The sequence below is a fragment of the Salvia splendens genome, unplaced genomic scaffold (genome assembly GCF_004379255.2).
Source record: "Salvia splendens isolate huo1 unplaced genomic scaffold, SspV2 ctg977, whole genome shotgun sequence".
Classification (NCBI taxonomy): Eukaryota; Viridiplantae; Streptophyta; class Magnoliopsida; order Lamiales; family Lamiaceae; genus Salvia; species Salvia splendens.
In genome coordinates this window covers 8963-20127 of record NW_024599668.1, presented here as the reverse complement: position 1 = coordinate 20127, position 11165 = coordinate 8963, and the positions used below count along the sequence as shown (strand labels likewise).

The 11165-nt window shown below is 43.7% G+C and overlaps 1 protein-coding gene across 1 annotated transcript; it reads right to left on the bottom strand.

Annotated features, from left to right (window-relative positions):
* Positions 1–1722: 1722 nt before the first annotated feature.
* Positions 1723–4840, bottom strand: LOC121791953 (formin-like protein 11). The gene is made up of 4 exons (XM_042189752.1): positions 3230–4840; positions 2954–3144; positions 2645–2880; positions 1723–2562 (listed from the first exon to the last, which is right to left on the bottom strand). Exons 1-4 carry the CDS (start codon positions 4519–4521, stop codon positions 1864–1866), a joined length of 2418 nt encoding a protein of 805 aa, XP_042045686.1. The 5' UTR covers positions 4522–4840; the 3' UTR covers positions 1723–1863.
* Positions 4841–11165: the final 6325 nt, after the last annotated feature.

The following is an 11165-nucleotide window of genomic DNA, read 5'->3' as shown; positions in this document are numbered from 1 at the left end:
TCATAGTCATTTTTTCAAAAACCATAATAAGAACTTAATTCAATACAGTATCATTATTATCATCTTGCATCAACTCATTTTGAAAAAATAATACTCCCACCTTCCCACTCAACATGGCCACATTCTTGAGTGACACGAGATTTTAGGAAGAGTTATTAGGTGAAATAAAGTAGAGAGGAAAAATGTAGTTGGATATTTTAATGATGAGAGAGGAGATATGATGTTATTTCCAAAATTAGAAAGTGGTCATCTTGATTGAGACAAACAAAAAAGGAAAAGTAGCCATCATGAAAGGGACGGAGAGAGTACTAATAAATAGTTAAAATAGAGATAAAATTAAGTAAGAGAAAACAACGTAGAGAAACTTGATAATTATATATCTCAAAGATAGAGTAACAGGTACTCCATTTACTTAGTTACTTTACCTCTAAAAACAATAAAAACAAAACAAAAAACAAAAAAAATTGGATACGAAAATCACCCATTTAAAATCAAACCACCAAATATGTCGGCTGCTACTCGTCTCGTGTGTTAAAAGACGGAAATTAAATTATGGATGTACCGGACACACGTTTGATGTAAAATGAAAATTCACTCAAATAATGTAGAAAGGCGTGATCGCACACAACTGCCGCTAGATAAAATTTAAAGATTCTATCATCAAATGTGAGGAAAACAAAAATAAAATATGAAGGTGAATTATGCTACAGCTGTGACATTTAATATAGTTATGCAGTGAATAATTACATGCCTATGTCGGTATCACTAGAATGAACACAGAATTGATATCCTGCCTATGTTGTGGAACTATATAGGATGACGTATCTAAAACCAATACCATTACCACCTCACACGTTCTTGAAAGTCAAAATTTTGATTTATACTTTCATTCAATATTAAATACGGTTTACTACCTCCATTTTAAGAATGATGACCTTTTTTTAAGCAACACAAGAATTTATATAACTTTAGTTTGTGAGAGAAATGGAAAGGGTAAAATAAGAAAAGAAATAATGTAGAGATAAATATATTTCTATTTTTAGTGATAGGCCATCTTGATTGAAATAAAAAATAATAATAAATCATGTTCGGTGAAACGGAGGTAGTATTTTTTTTAGTTCCAATAGGCACATGCTTAAAGGACAGATGCTAGACCATCACGCCAATCATGTTGCTCGGTGTTCAATAGTACTACTCCATTTATTAAATATTAAAACTATGCTATATACTTCTCTAATAAGGCCTAGGGGGCATGATTTGGGTTCAATTTTTCCAACATTCCGTTCATGAGGATGCCTCTTACTATTTTTTAAGCAAAGACAAGTAGCAAGGGTCCCAAAAACACATAAAAATGATTCCATATAATGTATAAATCTAGTTCGCAATACTCATAGGGGGTGTTCGGTTTGCAAGATTGTATCCGAGATTAAATTTGTTGTATGTTTGGTTCATGAGATTCAACCCCATAACTCAATCCTAGATGAATAATCATGAGATAATTGGTCATAGCTAACCCCTTATGACTAAAATAAGCTCACAACTCAATTGTAGATTGTATTTTTGTATTATTTTATATTGGACACCGAACACCACCATACATTAATCATGTCATATAATGATGAATATTGCGAAGAATCGAAGCATAGTTATCCCAAGTTACAGAAAACAACATAAAAATCTGGTTAGCTTTTGCTGATCTCTCGAGCAATTTACACAGCTACAGGGAGAGAGAAAAAAATCTGTACTTGTGATTAGAGAGTTATATGAGAATTCAAATATTGGATCCAAGAAATCAACGCCAACGCCAACGCCAACGCCAACGCCATAAACAAACCAAACCAAACAGCAATGCAAAATCCTAGCCTATCGGAAGGGATTGGGACAGCGCGGCGGCGCCTTAAAGCTCCTCAGCTCCTTGCATACATTATCCAACATGCTCAAGAAATCCCTCACGATCACGAAAATCCTGAGCGGATTGGACTCATCCTTGCTCACATCTCCATGAAAATACTCCGTAATCTCCCTGACATGCAGCAGCACTCTGTCCTCATCCCCCTGCAGCTCCCTCAGCTTCCTCTCCCCTTCTTCAAGGAACGCCCTCATCGAGCTCACAAACCCCCCCTTCATCTCCTTCCCCACCAGCCCCTGCATCCCTCGCATCCCCTCCGTTAGATTCGCCACCGAGCTTGCAAGCACGTCCAGATCAATTGTGGCCGTTTTCTTCGCGTTGCAAAGCTCGGTGGTCAAGCCGGACACAAGGTCCAGCCCCATCCTCCTGTAGCTCACCTCCTTGTCCTCGTTCTTGCCCCTCTGCTGGATCTTGCCCATGATGCTGTCGGACACGCGTATCCCCTCTGACCGGATGATCTCCTGGACCACGAAATGGAGGAGGCTCGTCTTCCCATCAGTCCCCTTCACGTCGGACAGCTTCAGGAGCGCGTCCAGCTTGAACGCCTTTGCGCCTCCCCTTATCGTCCCGATGTTCATCCTGTTCCCTGTCTTCAGCACTGCTTCAAGGAGCTTCAGGAAGAGGCGGCTCGACCTCAGCTCCTTGCATGCTTCCTGCTACCAGCCAACCAACAGATCTATCATGCTTCAATTGATAATTAGCTAGTTTGAATTTTGAAATGTGATGTAATGTGACCTCGAGGATTGAGAATGATTTCTTGAGATAGAGAACTTCGTCCTCGAAGGTTTCCCTGTAGAGCATTGCTTCGATTCTTGCGAACGCGAAGGGTATCTGGATCATTGCCTTGACCAGCTTCTCCGCGGACCCCAATTCGAGTATGTCGCCTTTGTAGTTTGCGAGCTTTGCCTCCTCTTCCTTTGTCGGCACCATCTTTGAGAGTGCTTCCAAATCTTGCAGGGACAAGCCTTCCCCTGTTGCAGATCAATTCACACAATCAATCACCAAACTAGGACAGACTTCGCAAGAGGAATGGCATCAAGATACCTCGGATTAATGCGCCGCAGACTTGCTCTGCGGTGACGTTCAAGGCCTTGGAAAGTATGGTGATGTTGTGCAGTCTCTTGGGCTCCAGCACGTGCTTGCTAGGAGATGGAGTTTTGCTCTTTGCCTCCTCGATCTTCATCGAATTTTGGAGGTTGTAACCGAAGAGTGATTCCATCATTTCCTCATCAAATCTGCAACATAATAAGCAAGTTTATCATCAACAACAACATAATAAATCATGTGATTGAGTTAATGGTAATGATAATAATGTCTTACTCGAATGAACTCGACCGGAGCTTATCCCAAACCGTGGAGCGATTTGGGGCGGCCCTCACTTTGTCCCAGTGGAGTGGCTTCAGCTTTGGCAGCGGACACCCGTCTTTTCCCAACGGCACTTGTTGCGTGCCCAGTGAAGAAGAAGGCGGTGGTGGCGGTGTGTTACCATTGCCGTTAGAAATTGGAGGTGGACATGGCGGTGGTGGAGGAGGAGGAGGAGCAGAGGATGGCACCGGTGACCTGCTTAGCAATGTGGATGAGCTAAGAGACTTGGATTCCTGAGTCGGCAGTGGAGGAGATGGAGGTGGAGGTGGAGGTGGTGGTGGTGGAATATTTGAGGCAGCTGTACAAATAGAAGAATGCGTTTGCTTAATCTCTTCGTGCGGCATATTTTCAGAAGCTTCGCCTACGCTGGAAACTGAGGCATTGGAAAGCCTCGTTTGCGAATCACTAAACGAATGGAAAGATTCATTATCATCATCTGAATTTGCCTCAATTTTATCATCAAATTTGAGAAAAATTCCCTCGCCCAAGGAAGAATTAGAACCCTTATTCACACACTCTGAAATCTCATGCACAGTAGTAATCTCTCCACACGACGAAAACCCCCCACTCTCCATCTCCGAATCTGTGACGTTCACTTCTCTACCATCAAATGAATTATCGCCAGAGCAGATTTTTTCGGTGGTGGAGCTCAGTTTCAGACAGCATTTCTCAGGCTCTAAAGCAGATTCCAGCGAATTGAGGTAGAAAAGATCAGGGCCTGGGCCGGGATCGGATGTTACCTTCTTCACTGAGCTCACAAACTTGGACAAGCCTCTCCTCCTCTGTTTCCTCCGCCGTTTCTTGAATTTCCGGCAGCCGAAAAACATCGCCGCCGCGCAAAGCGCCGAGGTAACGCCGACTGATGCCAGCACCGCAGTCATCACTCTTTTCCCTCTCCCTCGCTCCTCCTTCTGCACCTTGTGCGCCTGCGGGAGCGGGTGGTGGTGGCGCAGAGGTGCGTGCGCACGCCTCTGCGCCACCGGAGAAGGAGCCGGAGCGCCTCCAGGAGCAATGCCGGGGCCTGGAGCCGGCGCCGGAGAGGCAGAGAAATGAGACAAGTCGCCATTTCTTCTGGAGTTGAGCCCAAGCAAGACTCTGAATTTCTCGAACAGAAAGACCCTTTTAGAGTCTTGATTAACATAGCTTTTGTTGACGCCATGATTGGTGTAATCGATTGAGATGAGGGTGTGAAAAGAGATGAGGAAGAAAACAATGATGATGAAAATCACGTGGAGAAGATGCCCCATTTTTCCTCTTTTTCTTGAGAGAAAACTGTGCACAGCTTTTTGGGGTATAAAAATCTAGTACTCCATTGAAATGAAGGAGGAGGTTAGTTTGTGGATGGTGGGAGAAATATGGGCAATGTAGCAGTGGAGAAGAAGGATGGGGGAAATATTGCACTAGTCTTTAATGCTACTCCAAGGAACCCCTGAGCTTTGGCAGTTGTAGTTGTACTGCTCCTTCTTTATTTCTTCTATTAATTCTTCTTTTTCAGCTAATTAAGGATTCTATGTTTTGAGTGTGTTTAGGTAATTAAGGGTTCTCTGTTATGAGTGTGTTTATTACTATGTGTTTAGGTAATGTCCGAGTTGACTGCTCAAAAGACAAGCATAATGCAAACTAGGATTCATGTGAAATTTTTGTAGTGATTCAATCTAATAAGTACTACTCCAGCATAATAGTGTTGTGTTGTTCGTGGTGGGGTATTAATTTGTTGGAGTTCACAAGGGTTTGATAATGTAATTTCTCCAACCCCATCAAAGGTTATTTAAATGTGAAAGAGACAGAAATTTGTCCATCACTCTCTCATGTGATACTCCTTACGTATGTGTAAAAGCAACATTTTGAGGCTAAAAATATAAATCTATTGCGTCTCTCTCATGTACCTTTTTAAAATTACCGGAAAGTGCAGCATATAATTAGCTGCTTATTGTGCCAAAGACCAAAGTTGTATTGCAAAAGGTCCCATCATGTTTCCTTCCAAACCACATGAGAGAGAAGAGAGAAGAGAGAAGAGAGAAGAGAGAAGAGAGACCGACAAATAGTGACATGTATTTATGGAATTGGCTTTGCTTAGCCGCTACTTGGACTCTCTCTCCCACGCTGGCCGGTCGCCGGTATTAATAGCGCTGTCAAAAATGGTTCACTCAAAAATTTTGGCCGGACTGAGATAATAGTAAGAGCATCTCCAGTGGGCGGATATCCACTAGGATATCCCAAAAACACCTTCTGCCACGTCACTAGGACTTCTCATCCCACTGCCACGTCACTAGGACATCCCCTCCTATGTCCGCCCTTCCCACTAGGACATCCTGCAATAAAAAAATCACAATAATTTAATTACGTAAAAACGGAAATATAATTTTGACACGGAATACGGGAAAGCAAAATACGGGCAAAAATACATATTCATAAAACATAAAAAACACATAGTTAGAAAAAAGCAAAATACATAGTCATTCAAAAAAAAGAAAAATACATAATTCAACATCCCCGGCTCACTCCGCGCTGTCCTCGTCGCCCGTGCCGCCCCCGTCGCCCGTGCCGCCCCCATCGTCCCCTCCGCTAATCTCGGGGCCATCATCTCCAATGGGGGGCATCCCCAAATCGCGCCGACATCCATCGATGACATCCTTCAGCATCCTCTTGTACAGCTGATCGGTCGTGCTATGCCACCTATGCATGGTTCGGACCAAGCTTGTCGTTAACTGCGCGCGGGCGAGGCAGTCGATATCTTCTTGGGGAGCAGGGGCCTCCGATTCGACCTCGAACGACCCGCTACCGCCGCTGGTTCCCCTAGCCCTCCGCTGCGCAGCCTTTTGCCCAACCGGGCGACGACGACGGCGAGAGTCTGATTGCGGTAGCGGGGACACTTCGTCGGCTTCCGGGAGCTCGTGCGAACCAGCACTGCTGTTGTATTCACCGGAAGCGTTGATCTTCGTCCGCTTCGCCCAGCCCGATTCGACTCCCCACAAAACTTTGGGGAATCCTTCACCACGAGAAAGGCCTCCCACTGGTCGAATTGTTTGAATTTCAAGGCTTTGTCAGGGTACTGAGCAAAGGCACGGTTCCGGACATCCTCCTCGGACATACCGCTGCTTGCCTGGCGGAGGTTGTTTTGGTAGAGGCCAGCAAATCGACTAAGCTTAGGCCTCAACCGCTCCCACTGTTTCCGGCACTGTTCGGGAAGGCGACGCTTCGCCCCAGCCGGTTTGTGTGTGTGGTAGGCTTCAGCGATCCGATGCCACAGTCTGTCAATATGCTGGTTGGCACCGACATAGGGATCCTCGACAATTGCAATCCAAGCCTTCGCAAGCGCGACGTTTTCCCACTGGCTCCAGATCGTCCTCTTTCCCGTCTCCTCATCCTCCTCCTCTGCCACCGTTCGTGAGGAAGACCCTGGGGCTTTCCCCTTGCCCTTGCCACGTCCCTTCCCCCTGCCCCCGCTCATATCATCGGGCGTCTGCCTGACTGGAGATATCCCCAACTCCTCAAAAGAGAAAGTGTCTATGCCGGTGAACTGAGTATCCGGAACATAAGTGGAAGGGGTATCAGTAGACTGCATATCCACAACCGGTCGATAGACATCGTCCGCTAGTGGTTCAGGACCCCTGCCACCCCCTCCCACATGCATCATCCCCGGCATCATCCCCGCCATCATCCCCGGCATCATCCCCGGCATCATCATATTTGGGGTCATGCCCCCCATCCCCATCCCCGGCATCATCATATTTGGGGTCATGCCCCCATCCCGGCTGCCCTGGGCATCATACCACCCATACCACCCATCTGTCCCATCCAATTGTACATATAAGGGGACATCATCCCACCCATGGTCGTATTGGACTATAAGGGCATCAATAACCCCGGCCCGGTTTCAGGCCCCAAGTCCCCTCCACGTCATCATTCCTCTACAGTTGCGGCCCAGACCCCAACTGCTCTAACCCTGCAGACCACAACCCGTGCCGCAACTAATAAATGACACTATTCACAACTTCAACCTATTTTAAACGTAAAATAAAAAACGGCGGAAATTTATAACACGGAAAAGTTAATTTCGATCGAAGATTGAAAATTACAACATAGAAATTTTAAAATACAAAATAAAAACGATAAAAAACACAACGTCAATGCTGGAAAACGCTGGTGTGAGTCCAAATCTCTTCGATTAGATCGGCTTGGAGGCGAGTGTGTTGTTCCTCTTGGCGCATCGCAGCTGACCGGGCCATGACATTGCGGATGTCGGGAGGAAGGCCCTGCACGGGCGGGTCGGTGACAACGTAGTCACTCCTAGTGCTGGCGAGTGGATCGTCGCTCCACAAAGTGATATTATCTTCCTCGTCCTCAACGATCATGTTATGGATTATGATACATGCATACATGATGTCGGCGACTAGTGACCGCTGCCAACCACGGGCCGCTCCCTTCACGATAGCCCACCGTGCTTGGAGGACTCCGAATGCACGCTCGACATCTTTCCGAGCCGCCTCTTGCCTTTGGGCAAACAATGCCCTCCGATCCGTCGTCGGACATGTGATAGTCATCACGAACACGGGCCATCGAGGGTAGATCCCGTCTGCCAGATAGTACCCCATACTATACCGACGGTGGTTGGCTGTGAACTTTACGTTCGGCGCTCGCCCGACACACAAGTCGTTGAACAATGGAGACTCGTTCAACACATTGAAGTCGTTGTTGGACCCCGCGACACCAAAGTAGGCATGTCAGATCCACAATCGTTTGTCGGCAACGGCCTCCAACACAATCGTGGGATGTGTGCCCTTGTGCCCTCTAGTGTATTGTCCTCTCCAAGCCGTTGGACAATTCTTCCACTGCCAGTGCATACAGTCGATGCTTCCAAGCATCCCCGGGAAGCCGTGGGCCCGCTCGTGCATGTCGACCAGCTTACTAACGTAGTCGGTCGTTGGCTTTCTCAAGTATGTATCCTTAAATGCTTCGACGACTGCCCGACAGAATCTAGCTAGGCACTCCCGTCCAGTAGGCTCACTTACATGGAGATACTCATCGAACATATCTGATGTAGTTTCGTAAGTGAGTTGACGAATGGCAGACGTGCATTTCTGCAACGTCGATATACTTTGTCGGCCCACAGCATCGGTTGTTTGGAAGAAATACGTGTCACGAGCTACAACTGCGTTGACAATGCGTAGGAACAAAGACCTCTGCATCCGGAACCGGTGACGGAACATTTGATCACTCCATCGCGGATCTCTAGAGAAATAATCCGTGAAAAGCCGTAAGGCAGCTTGTTCACGGTCTCGGTGAATATACATCCGAGTACGTGGTACCCGGATTTGTTGTTCGTTCCAAGCTTGAATAGCAGCTTGGTAGCGTTCTACTTCGTTGTTGATTTCTTCTTGGATTGTCGGTACCGCCTCTGCTAACAACCAGGACATTTGAGATTCAAACAATCTTTGACGAGGAGGCATTTTTTCAAATTCTAGGAAGAGATTTGAAGTTGAAATGAAGTTGAATGAGTATGAAAATGGAGGAATGGAGGAGTATTTATAAAAAAAATTCGGATTAAAAAAAATATCAGTTGCGGCCCGGCCCGAAAACGAAATAACCCTGGGCCGGGCCGCATTGCGTCACGTCCCGCACCATTTAACGCGTGGCTGGGCCGGGCCGCGGGACGGTCACCAGGCCGGGAATGCGGCCCCGGGACCGTCCCAGGCCGTGACGCTCTCCCGTTTAACGCGTGGGACGGGCCGGGACTCGCGATTTGCGGCCCGGCCCGTAGCGTTACCGATGCTCTAAAAATACGACCCATTTTTTTTCAGACCAGACCAAATATATATTTGACGTTGCTACTGCTTATATTCATCACCTATTTTTTTAAAAAAATTATAGGAGCACTGAGTAACGATATTTTGTACATAAATGAGATAATTAAGAAAAAAATAAAATTTTAATTTAATATTTTAATTTTAAAGCGCCATAATTTAATCAAACTTCATACTCCCTTCATCTCACTTGTCGGAATAGAAATGTTTCACTTAGATTGGGATTGACCCTTAATGTAATAACAAGTCGACATCGAGAATTTCATTCTTTGAGTGATTATTTTATATGGAGATATGGATATTTATAAATATAATACTACTAATTAATTAACATATACTATCATTTTATCAATTAGTTATATATGTATTCCTTGTATGGCACTGATGTTTTTCTTGTTAATGTTTGCGCAGCTGTTATTTTCATCCATGTGTTGTATCTGACATTGCTCTAAGTTGCTGCACTCCTTCCTTCTTGATTTCTTACTTTCTTACTTCTATAGGGATCCTCCCCTTCTAAGCATAAAATAAATGAGATAAATAATGTTATACTATTGAATACATATGTAACTAATTGGATTATAACTTCTTCCCCCACTAGCTTCTTTTTTCTCCACCTACTCTATTAATAATTTTTTCTCATACTTTTTGGTGTACCCTTAACGAAAGATGGTAGAGACATGGTGGATGGACCAACGAAGAGAGGTGAGCTTTTGAAGTTGGAGTCATGTCCGCAATTCATATGGAAAGGAGTCAATTTTTTAGTGTGCATGTGTTGGTCTAATAGTATGTTCAAAGATCAATATCAAAGGTCTTCAGTTCGAATCCTACGCGCTGTGATTTTTTACTTGTTAAAAAGACAAGTTCTTGCCCGGGGACATTTGTGATACTTTTTGTGCAGTTCTAACGAAATGTTGTTACTTGTTAGAAGATTTCATAGGCATAGGACTGGGAATAAAGGCCGTTCATAGTGTTGCACAACATGCAGTGCATTATGATCAGTTGATCACCCTACTTATTGGCTCTAGAATTTTCCTACTTGGAATAAAGGCCGTTCATAGTGTTTTCATAGAAGATTTTTTTTTGCCATTGTTTTGCGAAGATGATAATAAATTGTTAAAGTGTAGAAAAAGTAAAGTAAAAGAGATAATATTATAGGAGAGAGTCGTTTCTACATTATTCTCATACTTACTTTACTTTCTCTCCACTTTAACCATTTATTATCATTTTTCACAAACACGTGTCGAAAAACAGTCAATCACTTGAGATGGTCGGAGGGAGTACATTTTTCTCAATTTTTCCTCGACAAAGTATCCCTATTTGTATTTGTTATACATGGTTGATTTGGTGACACACATATTTTAAATGGATGATGTGATTGCGTTGTTTGCTAAGTGTGTTGAGAAAAAAGATAAAATTCACGAGCGACCTCGTCCTCATAGAATTTTTTAAAATGTCACATTAGGTATAGTTTCACGGGAGTAAAATTAATGGATTTTATGACCAATCTTTAAAGTTTGGAAACATAACAGAATTTGACCAAGATTTATGGATTTTTTTCTCTGGCAATTTGTCTGTCGTAATATATTCCATTAACTTGTTACACTGATATTTTATTTATAAAACTGATATTATAAAATTAGAACTACTTTCCTTTTAACTTTTTCTACCCATATTCTTTCAAATTTTAATGATAGCCAAATAGAGTATAATAGAGTCTTTCCTCCAAAAAAAAATTAAAAAGAGAATAGAGTATAATGGAGAATCTTTCTAAAACAAAAAGAGGAAATTAAGACCTTAATTCCTAAATAATGAGGATGCCAATGAATCTATGACATAATTCTATTTCTATATACCAAGCTAGCTAATATAGAGCCTGACGTGCAGTCTCAGTATAATGCATTAATAATGAAATTAATGTGTTCGGCTTGATATAGCCATTGCAAAACGGGTTGCTTTGCATTTCCTATGATAGTAACTATCTCAAGAAGTTGACACCTTTTGAATTAATAAATCTCATAATGATCTTTTGGATCGACTAGATAAAACTAATGCATTTTAAAAAAAATCTAACACTCTTCGCCTATAAA